The 20,056-nt window shown below is 42.7% G+C and overlaps 1 protein-coding gene across 1 annotated transcript in view; it reads right to left on the reverse strand.

Moving 5' to 3' along the window:
- TNFRSF11A (TNF receptor superfamily member 11a) overlaps positions 1 to 19,141 on the reverse strand; it is a 40,555-nt gene extending 21,414 nt beyond the window's left edge. The window contains exon 1 of the mRNA XM_069960228.1: positions 18,852 to 19,141. Within this exon, the coding sequence (XP_069816329.1) occupies positions 18,852 to 18,926 (75 nt within the window). The 5' untranslated portion in view covers positions 18,927 to 19,141. The remainder of the gene's footprint in view (positions 1 to 18,851) is intronic.
- Between the last annotated feature and the right edge of the window lie 915 nt (positions 19,142 to 20,056).

Here is a 20,056-nt window from a genome sequence, read left to right on the forward strand (position 1 = left end):
GATTTAACCAATGTGTGAGATAGGCTTAAGCGATCGCAAAACGAATTCCCATACGCTATATCGTACCGTCTAAACGCTGACCGTTATGCAAAAAAAATCGTTACTCCGACATCGTTAATCAGCATCGTTAACGCAGCATTAGGAGCAGCAGTTAGCCTTGTCTACCACACATACCAGTGAGTGTTGCAGTAGTGCCAACTCATACCTTCTCCTACCTTGACAAGCTCTGATTCAGGGCTGCACCCCTTATAAAGGCTCACAGGTGATTTGTTTCAACAGGACTATGCTGCGGTTCTCTAGTTATATAGATTTTTAATTTACTTCTATTTAAAAATCTCCTGGGGGTCTTTTTGTATTACTACTCTGATCTCTCATTGAGATCTATGCAGTATAGATATACTGCATAGATCAATGAGATCGGTGTTCTATTGCTCTTTGGCTGCTGTAGCTGAAAGTAATAGATTGGAACAGATGCAGGGATCGATCCTCTGCGATTGCCGGGGGGTGGGGGGGTAGGGGAGCGATCCCCCAAGTAGACCACCACGGATGGGAGAAAGAAGCAATTTAAATGTAGCTGTCAACTGCCATGGCCCCGGGCTGCAGATAGCACCAGGGATCGCGGCAGTTCAGAGCGGGGTTTCCGCGCGGCCCCCCTCTGAACACCTTTAATGACACCAGGGCGTACATTTAGGCCCTTGGTCGTTAAGGGATTAACCCCTAGATGACGACTAAGGACGTACAGGTACGCCCTGGAAGTCTGTCCCCAGACGACCAATGGCGTACCGGAACGTCCTGAGCTATGAAGCGGAGGTGGGGGCCGGCTGCAGTGAGTAGCCAGGCCCTCACCATTAATGACAGGCTGCAGCGATCGCGCTGCAGCGTATCATTAACCCTTTTAAACGCTACGATTGCGGCGCGACCACAGCGTTTAAGTACAAGTGACAGGGGCAGTCCGCTGTCACTTACCATTCGGGGCCCCCACAGTGTGACTGCGGGGGTCCCGATCGCTGTATCGGACCGCCGGAGGTTTCTTACCTGCCTCCGTGCGGTCCGATCGGCTTTCTGCTCAATGAGCCTGCCACAGGCAGGCTCAATGAGCAGAACACCTATTACACTGATCAATGCTATGCCTAAGTTTTTATAAGTACCCCAAAGCCCCTCCCCCAATAAGTTAAAATCACCCCCCTTTCCCATTATATAAATAAAACATATAAAAATAAATAAATAAACATATAATATACTGAAGCATGCATAATTGTCTGATCTATTAAAATATAACAATCATCATCACTAATGGCGAACGGCGTTAACAAAAAGAGAGAAAAAAGTGCCAGGATTACTGATTTTTTAAATACATTATTTATAAAAAAATGTATTAAAAAGTGATCAAAATGTCCGAGCTATACAAATATGGTATTAATAAAAACTAGAGATCATGGCGGAAAAAATAACACCCCATACAGCCCCGTAATTGAAAAAATAAAACCATTATAAGCGTCACAATAGGCCCATTTTATGAATAATTAATTGCAAAAAAAAAGGATTTCATAAAAAAATATATATAACATTAGAGAATCTGTGTAAACCTGAATATGGTTGTATTCGCGCTGACCTATAGAATAATGGTAACGTAGACAGAGAAACCCCCCAAAAGTTACCATATTGCATTCTTTTTTATGATTTCACCAGTTTATATCTTCATAAATCATATTTTGGGGGATACATCATACATGTTATGGCAGAATGAAAGACGCCATTACAAAGCTAGAGCTCTTAGAAGGGGAGGAGGAAAAAATGAAAACACAAAAACAATAAAAAAAAATTCTTACAAATTAACTGGTTTCAGAAAGTTATATAGATTTGTAATTTACTTCTATTTAAAAATCTCAAGTTTTCCTTTACTTATCAGCTACTATATGTTCTGCAGGAAGTGTTGTTTTATTTACATTCATACACAGTGCTCTCTGCTGACATTTCTGGCCGACACAGGAACTGTCCTGAGCAGGAGAGGTTTTCTATGAGGATTTGCTACTGCTCTGGACAGTTCCTGACATGGACAGAGATGTCAGCAGAGAGCACTGTTTCTGAATGTAAATAAAACATTTCATGCACGACATATAGTAGCTGATAAGTATGGGAAGACTTGAGATTTTTAAATAGAAGTAAATTACAAATCTATATAACTTACTGACACCAGTTTATTTGAAAGAAAAAATTATTTCGCTGGACAACCCCTTTAAAGAGACTCTGTACCCACAGTCTGCCCCCCACAAACCACTTGCACCTTTGGATAGCTGCTTTTAATTCCAAGATCTGTCCTGGGCAGGTGATGCAGTTATTGTCCTAAAAAACAACTTTTAAATTAGCAGCCCTGTGTCAAATTGGCGTGGCCTATAGTATTTCCGGATTAGACTTGCACCGCCTCTCCGTCCCTCCTCCCCACCCTCTTCACCATTAGGAATGCTCCAGGCAGGATTTTTCCTATTCATCACCTGTTATACACTGCACAGGTAGATCATTAAGGCCCCTGTGCAGTGTTCAGACAGGTGATAAATAGAAAAAAACTTGCCCAGGGGCATTACTAATGGTGAAGAGGGTGGGGAGGAGGGACGGAGAGGCGGTGCAAGTCTAATCCGAAGACACTATAGGCCACGCCAATTTGACACAGGGCTGCAAGTTTATAGTAGTTTTTTAGGACAATAACTGCATCACTAACCGAACAGACCCCAGGACAGATCTTGGATTAAGCACAGCTATAAGCAGGTACAAGCAGTTAGGAGGGGGGAGATTGTGGGTAAAGAGTCGCTTTAAACTAGTGACAAATTCCTTTGAAAGGAATATATTACTTTAATTTATTTTTTACTAATGAATGCCAAATACTGATAAGTATTTTTTACCCTATTTTCTGTAGATGATTATGGGCACGGATATCATGTCTGAGCTGCTGTTATCAATATTTACATACAAGCTTTACAGCAGACATGGGGACCCATGGAATCTGTAGTCTGAAACGGACTCTTTTACTTCTAGAAGTGTTTTCTGTGTGATCTTTGTGAGCCTGTTTAAGAATTCCTTCACGACCAAGGACGTAACTGTACGTCCTCGGTCGAGTAGGGGAGATCAAAGCAGGGCCACGCGGCGACCTTGCTGTGAACCGTCGCGATCCTATGCTCAGCCAATCACGACTGAGCAGCTGATGAGGCGGCAGGGGGGGGCTGGCATAAGGGCCGGCTGGAGCGATCCGGCCGGCCACCCAAAGATGACATCGTCGACCCAAGATGGTGGCACTGGTCGACAGTGAATACATAAGTATAATGCATCACACTTCCGGGGAGGGGGTCCATTCACTTAAATAACAAACATTACAAAGTTGTATAACTTTGTTAAGTGTGTTATTTAGTGAATAAAAGTTATGCTGCACTACCCCTTTAAGGAGCATTTAGATTTTTAAAAAGGTTTTAATTTTTTAAAAGCCATCAAAATAAAAGTTACACAAGTTACATATCGTTGTAATCATACTGACTTGAGGAACATAGATAACATGTCAGTTTCACCATAGGACAAATGGTGTAAACACAAACCCGCCCCAAATAAAAAAAACGTGTTTTATTTTCAATTTTACTGCACAAATATTTTTTTTTCCCAGTTTCGCAGCATATTTCATGGAAAAATTAAGTCTGTCATTTTAAAGTACAATTAGTGGCACAAAAAATAAGGGTTTGTGTGGGCCTGTAGGTGAAAAAAAGGAACTGCTACGGCGTTTTAAATGCGAAGAGGAAAAAACGAAAGCGCAAAAACTAAAATTTGCACGGTCCTGAAGTGGTTAAAGTGTTATCCAGCGAAAATCCTTTTCTTTCTAAGCAACTGGTTGCAGAAAGTTATATAGATTTGTAATTTAATTCTATTTAAAAATCTCAAGTCTTCCCATACTTATCAGCTGCTGTATGTCCTGCAGGAAATAATGTTTTCTTTCCAGTCTGACACAGTGCTCTCTGCTGCCACCTCTGGGGACTGTCCAGAGTAGGAAAGGTTTTCTATGGGAATTTGCTACTGCTCTGGACAGTTCCTGTCTTGGACAGAGATGTCAAGAGAGAGCACTGAGTCAGACTGGAAAGAAAACATTTCCTGCAGGTCATACAGGAGCTGATGAGTATGGGAGGATTTGAAATTTTTTTTTATTGAAGTAGATTACAAATCTATATAACTTACTGAAACCAGTTGATTTTAAATAAAAAGATTTTTGCTGGATAAACCCTTTAATTACAATACAACCAGCTTACCAGAATCTACAGTGTGCAGAGAAATAGAAGGGGGCAGAACCTGTTTAGAAGCTACAAGTAGTTTTTAAGTGTACCTTTGAGGAACAGCAATATTTTTATTGGAAAGTATGTAATGGTCACAAGTCATAACAAAGCACATAGGTGCACAATCATTGCAACTATCTCATAGCAAATTAGTTTTCTATATGAATACTGCACTAACACAACATAAGGGTATGTTCACACTACGTAAGCTACGTAGTAATCACGCTGCTGCCTTCAATGGAATCCCGTCCGGAGTGTATAAACATGGTATACACTCCGTCCGGGATCCCTAGCGAGCAAGTGACATGTCAGTTTTCTGCGGGCGCTATTCATTGAATAGCGGCTGCAGAAAACCCTGTCAGCTCCGGCCGCACGGTCCACTTTGTGCAGTGGGGAATTCAGATGCGGGCGAGCAGGGATGCACCCGCATCCAAATTCAGCGGCGTTAAAGATAATCCGGCCGTTACTGCAGTACCGACCGGGACGATCTTTTCTGAGACTGGCCATTCCCTGACCCGGCCGGTGTTACGGAACAGCCGGTCTCTTACAAAGTCTAAACATCGCCTAAATATGTAAAAACCTAGCTCCAATTAGATTAATATAGTGATTAATAACACATGATGATAACAATACAAATTATACAAAGTCCTTCCTAGAAGCTATTATATGTAATAATCACTATTAATATGCCATGCAAGTTTGGGATGTTCTTCTGAAAAGTTTCTATTTTCCTTAGTTTTCAATAGTGCAATAATTGCAGAACACAGCCATAGAAATGCTGGAGCCACACAATGTTCATCTCACTGCCAGTCACTTTTCCATATAACTTACTATCCACCTCCCTCTATTTCAGCAAGTCCTTCACTTGTTACCAGTGATTTCTTGTAACTTAAATAAGTAGAAAGGGCATGGCTTAAAAAACTGTTTAAAGTAAAGTAAAATCCCAAAGTTAATAAATTTAGCATCTTTTGGCCCTTTTGTGGAAAGACTTATAGCCCTATTTCACGGAACGATTATCGTTCAAAGACTCGCTCCAACGACCGCTCGTTAACGCGCACTTAACAATTTTTTTAAGCGAACGATAACACATAATACGAGTGGGAACGTGAACGATATCTGTAGTGTAACGATTTTTGGGCGGTCGTTACATCGTTACATGGTCGTTTAAAACGTGGGGAAATGTAGGTACACATTTCAAGAACGACTGAAAGATTTTTTATTCAACAAAAAGATTAGCGAATTATTGTTGAAAGACCAACGATTTTTTTTTCGACATGCTGAAAAATAATAGTGAACGACTCAACGATGGTTTCGCTGTTGTCATTCGCTCGTTTACAGCTATTCCACAGAACAAATATCGTTAACGAGCGGTCGTTTGAACGATTTTATGAACGATAATCGTTCGAAAAAGTTCTGTGGAATAGGGCCTTTATTTAGTTAAAAGTAATTGCCAACTTCCATCATGGGTGAAGTCTTTCATGTTTTGCAAGGTAGACACAGCTATGCCTTAAGACCACCGCAGAGAAAAACATTCACAGTGTGTTCTCTGACCACATGTATTATACTGTTTATATTTCCATGCTGCCTCACAAGGGAGCCATAATGACTTGGGCAGTTCACCAACTACATGATTAAAATAGACCAATGTGGGGGGAAAGAGAATTCTGGAAATAACATAAAGAAAGATCCAGCAAGGTGAGACATTATAATAATATGAAGAGCTGCACATGTTACGTACAAAGATAACAAAGTAGTCCTAATGGCCTTAGCACCAGAACCCCTTCGACTATGATCACTTTCAGATGAATGTAACATGGGCGCTTTTTTTTTTTTTTTTTTTTTACTGTTTACGGCTACAAATTCTTTCCAGACAGCTTCAGATGGATCTTCTGGAGCATCTTAGCAAATGTACGTAAATAAGGCAAACAGCAAAATGTTTTGAAGCAGCAGACTGTATTGAAAATAATACATGCATAGATCAAATTCCATGTGCACTTAGCAAAATGTAAAGTAGAACCTGAAAATAAGCATTTAAGTAGGATACTGGCAGCTTTTTGCTTTGGTATTCTTCTTAAATGCCCCCATACACCTTATACTTTTGTAGGTATTAGGTGTATGGGACAGAGCAGGACAGTATCCACAATAGAGCCAAAGAGCTAGGAACTGATCCGGACGGAGCAAAGTTGCAGTAAGCCTAGCAAATCTGCCTTGCAGCGTGGGTGTCAGCAGGGAACCCTCAGCATTCCGCTCAACCCAGGTAAAAAGGTCTGGGGCCTGTGTCACCCATTGTGAAGGATTAGCCGAGTCTAGTTGGCATAAGGTGGTGTGAAAACTAAAGTCAAAGGTTAATATACGGGCACAGGTGTTCTTCTTATTCTTCTGATTCTTCTTCTAAGTATTCTACCTCATCCTCCAACATCCTGGCAGAGCACAATACTACATGGGTTGAGACTCTCACAGTATCCTCCCCTCTGCTACTCTATCTCTTTTATCGCTCAATACAACTCAACTAACACGACTATACCCTACACTGCACTTCAACTACAGATCTGGTCGTTCTATTGTGAAGTGTTTATTGGAACTTTGTCAAGCGTGTTTCAGAGACTTTATCATGTTGAATCAGCCATAACTATGCATGTCGACTGATCATGACCTTTCAACATGCCCTATTACACCAAGCGATTATCATCCGAAGCGGTCGGTAAGTGGCCAAGTACAGTACAGGCAATAATTGTTTTGTGTAAAAGGGCCTTTAAGCGCTCATTTAGTGAATGATAAACAATGATTTTTTTCTGTCAAAAATTAGGTGTTTAGATGAAAAGATAAATCGCTAAAAAAGTTTGTTAGTACAATCGTAATGTAAAGCTGATCACTTCAAACGACCGAACGATTAGTGTTTACAATGAAAGACTTGCGAATGATTAACAATGATTTTGAAGTCAGCTCCAAAGATGTGATCATCACATATGAACAAATTTACATTGGTTGTTTGATCGTTGTGGCGTTAACACCAAAAAGTATTGCTTAAATTTGAATGATTTAGCAATTTATTGCACAATAATAGGCCCATGTGAAAGGCCTCTTAGACTGAGACTACATTGTCAGAATTAGCAACTGACCGTGGAGTGGATTAAAGAGGACCTGTCACCCCTCGTGCCAGGGTGACAGGCTCCCGACCCCCCATTAGATCCCCCTATACATACCTCATCGTGCCGGGTCCCGCTTCCTGAGCCGGTCAGGTGACTGAGATTTCAGCGCCCGAAGCCCGGCGCGCGCGCTCACAGGAGAGTCAGATGCTCATAGAGAATGAATGGGGAGTCTGATGCTCCGTCATTCTCTATGGGCATCGGACTCTCCTGTGCGCGCGATGAGGTAAGTATAGGGGGATCTAACAGGGGTCGGGAGCCTGTCACCCCGGCATGGGGGGTGACAGGTTTCCTTTAAGCTGCTGTCACACAGGATTTTGATAAACAAGAAATCCTATCTAACTTCTGCAAGAGCAATTATTAACCTCGCGTTTTAGATAAACACCAGCTTGACAAATGTCAGGCTAGCAATCAAATCCTCAATCTGATCAAAGCTGTTACAGGTCTAATATCTTTCTGTTTGGCCCTTAGGTTTCAGGCCACCTTACCTCTAAAACAGACACAGTACCATGGGTGAAAGCTCATTTTCACCTTCTGCGGTCCAACATTCTCTCAGAACGGAACAGAAATGATCATTCTCTGCATTTTCAGCATCCAGGTTCAGGTTGGAGTGTTCATGTGAACAAGTCCTGGGTCCAGGAAACATTGGGGGACATTTATTAAAAATTTTCGCAAATGGTCTATTTGCAAATATCTTTTTCGCACCGGGTCCATCTGCGCCACCTTCGCCAGGGGGGGTGGAGAGGGGGCGTTACGGGGGATGCGGCAGCACGCAGAGGGGGTGCGGGTGTGTGCATCATGGAAAAATGATACTGAAACCTACCACAGCCCAGGTTTCAAAATTTTCACATGGAAATGCTCCGTGCGCTAAGGATTTATGTAGAGGCAATGCGCCTCTACATAAATCCCCGGCAGCCACTGCAGCCGAAAGCAAACGAGTGCCGATCTCATTGATTTTTGTTGTACAAGTATATAGCAAAGATCTCAATGACAGATCAAAGTGTATATACTAGAAGTATTGTTATTAGTAAAAAAAAAACCCTCCCCTAATAAAAGTTTGAATCACCCCCCTTTTCCCATGTTTTAAATAAAAGTAAATAAATAAATAAACATGTTTGCTATCGCCGCGTGCGTAATCGCCTGAACTATTAATCACATTCCTGATCTCGCACGGTAAACAGTGTAAGCGCAAAAAAATCCCAAAGTGCAAAATTTTTGGTCGCATCAAATCCAGAAAAAATTTAATAAAAAGCGATCAAAAAGTTGCATATGTGCAATCAAGGTACAGCTAGAAAGTAAACATCATGGCACCTGTTAATGACACCTCACACAGCCCCATAGACCAAAGGATAAAAGCGCTATAAGCATGGGAATAGAGCGATTTTAAGGAACATATATTTGTTAACAATGGTTTGAATTTTTTACAGGCCATCAGATAAAAGAAAAGTTATACATGTTATATATCATTTTAATCGTAACGACTTGAGGAACATGCACAACAAGTCAGTTTTACCCCAGGGCGAATAATGTAAAAACAAATACCCCCCAAATAAAAGAAATGCGTTTTTTTGTTCAATTTCACCACATTTTGAACTTTTTTCTGGTTTCGCAGTGTACTTTATGCAAAAATTCAGCCTGTCATTGCAAAGTACAATTAGTGACGCAAAAAATAGGGGCTCATGTGGGTTTCTAGGTGGAAAAATGCAAGTGGCCTATGGCCTTTTAAACACAAGGAGGAAAAAGGGAAAATGCAAAAACGAAAATTGGCCCCGTCCTTAAAGGGTTAAAGGGGTAGTGCGGTGTAAAGCATTTATTCACTAAGCAACACACATTACAAAGTTTGTAATGTGTGTTATTTAAGTGTATAGCCCTCTTTCCCTATGTTTCTCCCCACCCACGCTAGACCCGAAAGTGTGATGTATTATACTTACGGAATCACTGTCGACCCCGGGCCACCATCTTGGGACATTGACGTCATCTTTAGGAGGCCGGCCGGACTGCTCCAGCCCTCCCTCATGCTGGCCCCCCTCCAGCGCATCATCAGCTGCTGAACCGATCTTGGCTGAGCATAGTTATGCTCAGCCAATCGCAGCTGAGCAACTAATGACGCGAGGGAGGGCTGGAGCGGTCCAGCCGGCCTCCTAAAAATAACATCATTGTCCTAAGATGGCGGCAAGGGTCGACAGCAATTCCCTAAGTATAATGCACCACACTTCCGGATCTAGCTTGGGTGGGGGGGGGGAAACATGGGGAAGGGGGCCATTCACTTAAATAACACACAATACAAAGTTGTATAACTTTGTAATGTGTGTTATTTAGTGAATAAATGCTTTACACCACACTACCCCTTTAAAGTCCCGTTACTCTTTTTGGAAGAATTCTAGATATATCTGGAGACAAATATGACTAGTCACAGAACATTATGGGGAAGATTTATGAAGCTTGCGACCTGGACATATGCCAGGGAGAAGGCTCAGATTTGCCCCTTCTGCCTGGCATATGCCTGCCGTATCCCTGCAAAATATATCATGATTTATTAGGGCAGAAACATACACCTGATGTAGATTTCTGCATTCACCATACAGCAGGCGCAGGTCAGGCTGGGTCACTGAGAGGTGTACACTTCTAAGTGAATCCGGCGGGGCAACTGGGGATGGCGCCAAATTACGAGTACGCCAGTCCTCATAGATATTCCCTTATGGGATTATCAAGGGAATGAGCTTTGTTTCAAATTGAACACACGTTACATGTGCAGTAGCAATACAAAACACAGTTCATCTGTTTATTAGATGTACAAATCTGTACTCCACCCTTTGTAAGTTCATAGGTGGCAGGGAAACAGGAAAACGTGTTCCCTGGCAAAAAAATAAAAACACATCTGCCTCACTTATTTGATCATTTCCCAAATGCAACAATGTGGGTTTTCCTAAGAAGTCTGTACTCGACAGGCTCACACACCCACGCACCAGTCAAAAAAGAAACTAGCATAGGATTGTTCAGGAGTATCATAATGTAGACATGTGTGCCAAGGACATGACTAGAGAGATACAGACTCCTGCCAGTGTATACACTCTGGGGCGGATTTATTAATACTCAGACATGGTAAACTTATGGTGCATTTACACAGGCAGATTTATCTGACAGATTTTAGAAGCCAAAACCAGGAATGGATCTGAAAAAAGGAGAAATCTCAGTCATTCCTTTATGATCCGTTCCCTGTTTATGGTCTGTTCCTGGCTTTGGCTTAAAAAATCTGTCAGATAAATCTGCCTGTGTAAACGCACCATTAGATTAGACAATCTAATGGTGCGTTTACACAGGCAGATTTATCTGACAGATTTTGGAAGCCAAAACCAGGAATGGATTTGAAAAGAGAAGAAATCTCAGTCTTTCCTTTATGACCCGTTCCCTGTTTATGGTCTGTGCCTGGCTTTGGCTTCAAAAATCTGTCAGATAAATCTGCCTGTGTAAACGCACCATAAGGCCTCCTTCACTGGATTGTGTTTTTTGGACCATAAAAATGTGAATCCGTCTACAATTTCTCTTCCGTGATCCACAAAAAAAACAAAAACAAAATCAGTATGAAATCCATATTTGTGAATCCACAAAAAAAGTGCTGTACAAGGTGGCCACCAGGAGAGGCCCAGCCAGGGGTAGCCAGGCAATGCTCCAGAAATTCAGATGGTAATTAGTATTTTATTTAGTTTTCATGGACCCCCTGATTACTATGAACAAGTCTGATCTGCCCCATATAGAAAGTATATGGACTGAAATATACAGTCATGTAAAGGAGACCTAAGAATGCTCCAGATTTATCACAGTAGCTCAGGCTGGGTTGACAACCTTGCCCTGTCAAGTCTTATTTCATGACAACTTTATAGCAAAATTTGGACAAAGTTTGTGGCACACAAAGCTGCCTGCAAACCACCTCTATTAAAGTGTCACTGTCTTTATAACTTTCAAAATCTAAATCAACAGTAGATGTGATATCAAGCAAGTTTGCAATTTAAATTCATTATTTTTTTTATTTTATTTTTTTATCATGGAAAACACGGCACTTTCTGTTTTCTGATTTTTTTTTCTCAAAAGACAGGAAACAGGAAGTTCACTGTTTCCCAGGCCATCTGAGCGCTGACAGAGACAAGGCAGTCATGTGATTGACAGATATTGACCTGTGACTCTCTGTACTGGCCGGAATTCCTGTGTTTAGTCAGTTTTTTTCAACCAGCTTAAGTGATAAAATCTGCCTTCATCTGGACCTGGATTTCTGGTAAGTTCAGCTTTGTTTTACAGAATGATACAAAAAAATAAAATAATGACTGTATATTGCAAACTTGCATTATATCACATCTACTGTTGATTTAGATTTTGAAAGTTATAACGACAGTGACACTTTAAGCTACATCCCTTGTGGACAAGGCACCCAAGTTTCACACACACACACATATATATATATATATATATATATATATATATATATATATACATATAAATGTTGTGCAAGTCATGTAAACTAGTTGTTTGGATTTTAAAGTTCAAGAACAAAAGTTTTTGTAATGTAGGAAAAGTTTAAATCGACAGTACAGTGCTAAACACCACAAAAACTACTTTCCTTACTTGCTTCTCTAAATACCCGATGCTTAAAAATATTTTCCCAGGACGGTAATAATTGAATGTTACCAAAATAGCACAATGCTAGGCGCACTAGGGATTAAACTTGTCAAACTGTATTTCAGTATGTAATTTTTGGAAGTATGAGAAAGGGTTACAATTTGCTGTGACAAACATGACCTAAAGTGTTCCCAAAAACAGCATTACAGCATTTAATCAAATCCACACTATTAAAAGGGACAGACTATAGAAGACAGATATGATTATAGGGGACCTCTTACATGTGGTGATATAAGCGACAGCAGCCATGTACAACCCAGCACTGCATGTGGGACCTGGGCTTGACGCTTTCTTGTCTGCTTTTCAAACATAAAGAAGCGCTAAGAGTGGTTGATGATAAGAAATGATGAACAGAAGATGACAAGAAAAATTAGGTTATAGGGGCTGTTCACACAGGACTGCCCATCCCCCAGCCAGGGGTAAGATGCAGGAATCACTGGCCCAGCTGAACCATGGCTGTCACGGTTTGGAAGAAGCTGACTATACTGAAGTGCACAGTATTACATGACGCCCACTGCAAGGGCAGCTCCACACAGAAGGACCCTTCACTGTGACACACACACTATAAACTGGAGGTTTACGCAGAGAAAAACTCACTCAATGTTTTCATACAGCTAATTCCAATATAAATAATGTACAATAGACCTACAAAAAACAGGATTAACATCCAAATACTTTCTGGCAAAAATGTTATTTAATATTTATGTATGAAATAAAGAATTATATTTCTCAATTGACTAAATCATATAATCCCAAAATCTCAGCCTTCCGGATGTACCCAACTGTAATTTCCCTCCTTGGGCAAACAATGGAAGCGAAAAGATTAGCTGGCACGCTGCTCCTTATCTTCAGTTCATGAACTGTAGGGAAAGGCTGTGCCAAGTGCAACTTACCCACTGCAGAAAGAAGGTGACCCCCCCATAGAAATCCATAGGAAGCTGATATATGGAAAGCCCACTCTGGATCAGCTTGTTTTAGACTGGAAACTGTGTATAGATGATTTGGGTTTTTTGGCCTGATGACCTTGACCTTTTCATGACAGATGCAAATAGGCAGCTGAACCTGTTGAAAAGCTGATCTCACATATTGGATTTTTGGTCTATTTTCGATGCTGTCATGTAGAATAACAGATCTGCATCAGATTGATCAGGGCACATAAGGCTAGGTCTGCACAATGACACGTCACCCAACAATTTGCATCTAATGTGCGCAAACAAAATTTCAGTACAAGTTGTATGTGATTTGCTGTTGTGCAACTTTATTAGGCTCCGCTCACACAGAGAAAAAGTGGCAGAATTCGGCAGCAAAATTCTGTGGTGGAATCCCGCCAGCCTCCGTGTCATACTGGCTGTCTATGGGAGGCTTGCGCGCCTCCTCTCTCCGAGTGGAAGAATTATCATGTTAATTCTTCCTAGCGGAAAGAGGAGGCGCACAAGGCTCCCATAGACAGCCAGTTTGACACGGAGGCTGGTGGGATTCTGTGGCGGAGAATTCTGCTGCCGAATTCTGCCACTTTTACTCCGTGTGAACGGATCCCTATGGGTATGATTTGGCTTTAATAAAATGCAGCAACATTGCACAGAAGTCCCAGAGAAGTAGGTCACATGTCACCTGCATTGAGGTCAACACTAGAGATGAGCGAACCGGGTTCGGGTTCGAGTCGATCCGAACCCGAACTTTCGGTATTTGATTAGCTGGGGCTGCTGAACTTGGATAAAGCTCTAAGGTTGTCTGGAAAACATTGATACAGCCAGTGACTATATCCATGATTTCCACATAGCCTTAGGGCTTTATCCAAGTTCAGCAGCCACCGCTAATCAAATGCCGAAAGTTCGGGTTCGGATCGTCTCGAGCATGCTCGAGGTTCGCTCATCTCTAGTCCACACTAAAAAATAGAAACTGCTACCAAAAATCGATCAAAGTCGTTTCACAATCACTCAGACAATCATTAGATGCAACAATACAATCTTCATGTAACACAACCAAAGTTGGCGTACAGTACTAGCCTTACCTTGCTGAAAGAGGCCACTGCCATTATGGGTTTCTGTTGCATTTGTATGTATCAAAGTAGGATCCATATAAATGCCAGGACCCAAGGTTTACCAAGACACTAGCGTCCTTAAAAGACTTTAGAACCCACACAAGATCCTCCAAATAGCATAGCGCAGGTATATATATGTTAAGGCAAGGTAGTCAGTGGCAAGCCTTGTATTACTGGCTACCAATGGATATGACTCCCAAGCCAGATAATAGTAAAAATGCCAAAGCAGATTTATTAAAAGATAGTGACGCGTTTCGGCACTCTAGTCCATCAGTGCCTTTCTCAAGCCTAAGGACCCAAGGTTTGACAGCAGAACATTACTCAGATCTCTATGGTCAGGTTTTGATGATCCAGTGTCTAGGTGGTTGTTACACCTTTTTATCATAGCAAGCATTTACTTTTCAGGAGTTCATGCTGCAGTATCTAGAATCAATGGAGCCACGTCACAGAGGGGAGAGTAGATTGTCAAACTGAGGGCTGTCCGGCCTGACCCAGTGCTCCGTGGTGGGCCAGTGCTCAAAAGTAGACCGGCGAAGTGCAGAGAAACCGGGTGGCGGTTAAAAAAAAAGGACTGCATCACCGGCATCCCCACGGACACACCGGTTTGTTAATGTAAAAAATCCAAAGCGATGTACCTGGTGGTACCCAATGGTCACACGTTGGTTGGGCTGAGAGTTATCTCCCCTGTCCTTTTCATATACAGAAACATTCGCCATGGCCTAAAGCACGTAAACTGTGCAGCAGGCTAAGACTTCAGCAGGGTTTCAGCAGGAAGACCTAGAAACATAGAAGATTGCCGGCATAAAAAGACCACTGGGTCTATCTAGTCTGCCCTTTTAGTATTTCCCTTCTTATTATCTTAGGATAGAAAGATCAACATCACTGGGGTGGCTTCTTTTCTTGAAGGAAATTGTACAGTTGGGATAACCCCTTTAAATGATATGAAATAAAGATCAAAGTTTACATGAACTTGTTCTGTGTTACTGTGACTGACATATTTCCACTTGGTATTCCCCACTTGGTTGTTAAGTAATAAAAAAGGAACATTTAGTCATAAAGCAGCTGTCCTCTTCAGCCTCATCAAGACATAAAGTGTTAATGTATCAACCAGTTTAAACCAGCAATACACGCAATAGTGATTCTTTCTTTGTATCTGTTTTTATTTTCTTTTGTTTCTGTGTTTTCCTTTTATTGTTTTCTATTTTTTTAGTCTGCGTACATAGGGACAGCCCTCTTGTCTGTGCAGCTTTTAAAGGGAAACTATCAGCAGATAAGATGAATCTTACCTACTGATAACTCCCTAATGCACATGGGGTCCTGAGGATGAAGGTAAGGGCCCTATTACACCAATAGATTATCTGACTAATTATCTGACCATAGCCAAGAATGGACTATAACAGGTCATAAAGGAAAGACTGAGATTTCTCTTCTTTTCAAATCCATTCCTGGCTTAAAAAAATCTGTCAGATATTCTGTTGGTGTAATAGGGCTCTTACGTCTCCCGTGTAATTTTGCGTCTGGTAAGGCCGTTTGGAGCATTGTGGACGTGGCTACTGCCTCAGAGCACCAATCTGCCCCCTGCTAGCCTAGCCCTTTTAATGATCATTAGTGGATCAGGCTGGCCGGGAGCAAGCCAGATTGATGCTCTGAGGCAGTAGCCCCGTCCCCAATGCTCCAAATGGCCTTACTGGACGCAGAGAAAGTAAAAGACTTTCCTTCATTCTCAGCGCCTTGTGCGCACTTGGGAGATATCAACAGGATAGATTCTTCTAATCTGCTAATAGTTTCCCTTTAACAGTATTTATAGATATATTTCATAGCATGCAAATGGACATAGGAAACAACTGTCTGGAGCTGACTCATTGACTTCTATGGGAGAGTGTTGCGGGATGCTCTGTGACCTGTGAAGAAGTCACTGGGGGGAACACTAAAACAGCATCTAAAAGAAAAACTGTCCTTGTTGCACACTGCAGTAATATAGAATACAAAGGAGCAGAATACAAAATGAGAGCTGAGCTTTGTGTAGTTGCCATTTTCTTTTAAACATTTTTTTTTTTAATTTCTTTAATGTATATAGAGGGGAGAGGAGGGAAGCTGTGACCATCACCTAACATGAATAGTAGAGTATCTATTATAGATATATAAGTGTTACCTATCATTATAATCTTGTCTGTAGTGATAAAGAGAAGACTGTTGTAAAGTGATCTCTACAGAACCGAGCAGGTAGGTATACACCGCTATGAGGTTCCCTGCAGCCACAGTGACATGGTAAATTAGCAGTTTACACCAGACAACCCCTTTAAACGGCTCTGGTAAAATAAAAACTATGCTGTGATTGTTTGCTGTTGGCGACAAAGTTTTTCTTGAAGACCCTTTTAATATATGAGGTGCATTTGGGGAGCTCTCTTTCCAGAGGCAGATCAGGGCATCACTTACATCATCCACTCTATTGGGCATCCAACTACATCATATTGCAAGGATTATACATAGTTCTGCTGCTACTACTATATGGTGGCACACACCCCGCACAAATCCACACGTGATTCTATAGAACACATATGTTGTAAAAAGAGACAGTAGTGAAATTCAAAGCAATGATTAAATTCTATTTCCTGTTATAGCAAAATATACAAAGTATACTTATTGGGCACATAATAAATGAAATATCCCATTAAATACAAGTCACAATGATGCTGCTATATACAGTACCTGTGCCATTTGCAAACACATAGTAATATAAAAAAGCATACACACAGCCTAGGATTGCTCCTATTCATTCCTGAGCATACTTGATGTACATGCTTCATTATAGTTTAGATGTTGTTACATATTATTTGATAAATTAAAAAACAAAACAACTTATGCATAAAGAATAGGCCTCAATTCTGCTTTTTTATGTTACTACAGGACTTATACCAGGTTTATGTTGAGAGACCCAGGTCTGCACAATATACTTATACTGCACACATACATGCACAGTTTTCTGCCTGAACTTGTTTTGTACTACAACAATTGTACTACTATGGTATGTTTCTGTTAAAGGGAATCAATCACCATAAAAATGTCACTTAAAGGGAACCAATAAGCACTATTGTGCTGACTGGGCTCCCAAAACGGCTACACAGACCTCGCAGCCGGGTCTCCTATGGTGTCAGGGGTCCCGGGCTCTGTAAGCTTCATGTCGATTAAAATTCTTTTTAATCCCAAGCAAGGCCCGGGGAGAACCGTGAACTAGTCTTCTAGGCTGTGACTAGTCACCAGAAGTGAATTATAAAAGGGGCGTTTCGGGCGGCAGCCCGGGGCCCTGAGCTCCTGGGGGGCCCATGACCACCCAAAAAGACTTATACTTTCAGTGGTGTACTGTCTCCTGGCTACACTTCCGCCATGATTTGCAAAAAATCACAGTTTTTTTAATGGCAATTTTGCAGAAATCAGGACATCATGACATTATCTGTCCTGCCGCCATAGTTACAGTGGGGGGGGGGGGGGGGGGGCCAGGCTTGGTGAACAGCCCGGGGCCTATGGTAAAGTTAATCCGCCCCTGCTAGTCACGGCTCTCTTTCCTGTCAGCACGTTCTGCCAGGTGATTGATAGGCAAGAAGGCTTGCTAGTGTATTTTTTATCTGATCTCGTAACGTTTTCAAAATTTAGGGTATGTTTTTGGGGTCACTTTGGTGTCCTTATTGAAGTAGTCACAGATGACACAAAGTAACTGCTGTAATGCAGCCCAAATTTTGGGTCATCTGTTCTAGTTAAACATTCAGACATCTTTTCTGTAAAGGGGAACCCATCCTAGTCATAGACGAGCCAACAGCAGGGCAATGGGGCCATGTTGTTGAATGACTAATATCCAAAAAGAAACTTGCCTGCCTATAACTTGGGTACTTTTTATTTCACCACAAGTCTTTCCATTCTCCTGTATTTTCATGTTTTCTGTCATAACTTGAGCAAAAAAAAAAAAAAAGAGGAAGAAAGAAAACGTGCCTCCCATTTCTTGGAATCCTATGGGGCAGATATAGGAGGCGCTGCAGATGTGGACAGAGTATACAGTGTGTATACATGCATGCAGCTAGATCCTGTTCCTTGCACAATGGTAGGATGTGGGGAGTTTCCGCAGCTGGAGCTTTCTTGTAAAGCATGTGTCGCTGCCATTATACAAAGAATCCTACCTGGAGCTGCCTGCAATAACATTATGGTGTAGAACTGCTTTGATATCATCGCCCCTACATAAGAATATGGGGGATCAGCCGACAATAATCTGAGAGGGCTGCAAGAATTGGGTTCCCACCACTGTCCTGCCAGCAGCAGCATCTGGGTGTCACATTAAAGGGGGTTCTGTCTGGGCTGGGGTGCTCAACAGTGGACAACTCAGTCTCTACTACAGTCTACTAGCAGTCTGTGCTACAGAACAAGGGGGGCTACAATGTGACCACCAGAACTCTTGTCTCTACCCTGGCTCACAGCTTGGGGGAGACCTACATACTCCAAGTCCATAGGTGGTGCCCACTGTCTGCACGCCTGATGACCTGCCAGGCTGGGTTGTTATCCGGCGGGCTGGCACCCTACATGGATGTGCCCGGCTACTATGCTGTAACTCTGTGGCCACCCAGCAGGCAGCATATGGAGCCTCTGGTGACTTTCCCGCTCTCCTGCACATCTGGCAGTGGGCACAGGTGGGCACAGTCTTACCTGTAGGCCAGGCAGCGCCCTGCTGAGAGCCCCGGTAATCCACAGGGCGGCGGTGAGAAGCGGCCAGCTCTTCATGGTTCTATGTCCGCTTGTCCCTCCAAGTGAGATCCCACATCACCATTGGCATCGCCCGCTCTCCTCCTCACCCGCTACATGCCAGCCTGATAAGTGGCCACTCCAGCCGCCGCTCCCTGGCCGCATCAGTGTCGCGGCCCCGTGTGTCCTGCCTCCCCCGGTCGCTGCTCGGGACTGTGCGGTTTTGCTGTGACAGAGCGCTCAGCCCCGGCCACTTCCTTCTCCTTCCCCCGCCCGTGCCCCGCTCCCAGCTGTGCTCCCTGCCCCCTCCCCGCCGCACCCTGGGAGCAGGAAAACAAGGGGTGTAACGGGGTGCTCTGCCACCATACAGAAGGGCAGGACTGTGAGAAGACTGCCAGTCACATGAACCTCCCTGCAGAGTACCCCTCTGTGACCGTCCCCTTCCTCAGACCAGGTTCACACAGGGCAGTTAGTTGTACCTGTACCTGAGCTCACATTATAGGACAGGGAATATAGGATATAGTGTGCAGCCTGGGCTCCTGCAGTTGTAGTGTGCTGGTCTTTGTTTCTCCCTCTACAAGTAACAGATGCATTTGCTGTTTATAGTGATTCTCTCCAGGAGGCCATTGGTTTGTCTATTTGCTGCTGATGCCCTGTCTAGTCTGCCTTATGTGGGTGGTGAGCTAACATTTGTTTTCAATATGATACACCCCTGTATGAATTTCCTGCCACCTGTACAAGGGGAAAGCTTAAAGGAGAAGTCCGTCAAAATTTTTTATTAAAGCATTGTATTGCCCCCCCCCCCCCCCCCCCCCCCCAAAAGTTACACAAATCACCAATATACACTTACTACAGGAAATGTTTACACAGTGCTTTTTCCCTGCACTTACTACTGCATCAAGGCTTCACTTCCTGGATAAAATGGTGATGTCACAACCCAACTCCCAGAGCTGTGCAGGCTGTGGCTGCTGGAGAGGATGATGGCAGGGGGATGCTCAGTGTCCTCCAGTGCCCTGTGTCCCTCAGTGTCCCCCTGCCATCATCCGCTCCAGCAGCCACAGCCCGCACAGCTCTGGGAGTCGGGTCGTGACATCACCATTTTATCCAGGAAGTGAAGCCTTGATGCAGTAGTTAGCTGAGGTGTGCAGAACAGGTGTGTGTGTTGTATG

Source organism: Dendropsophus ebraccatus, chromosome 2 (assembly GCF_027789765.1).
Source record: "Dendropsophus ebraccatus isolate aDenEbr1 chromosome 2, aDenEbr1.pat, whole genome shotgun sequence".
Classification (NCBI taxonomy): Eukaryota; Metazoa; Chordata; class Amphibia; order Anura; family Hylidae; genus Dendropsophus; species Dendropsophus ebraccatus.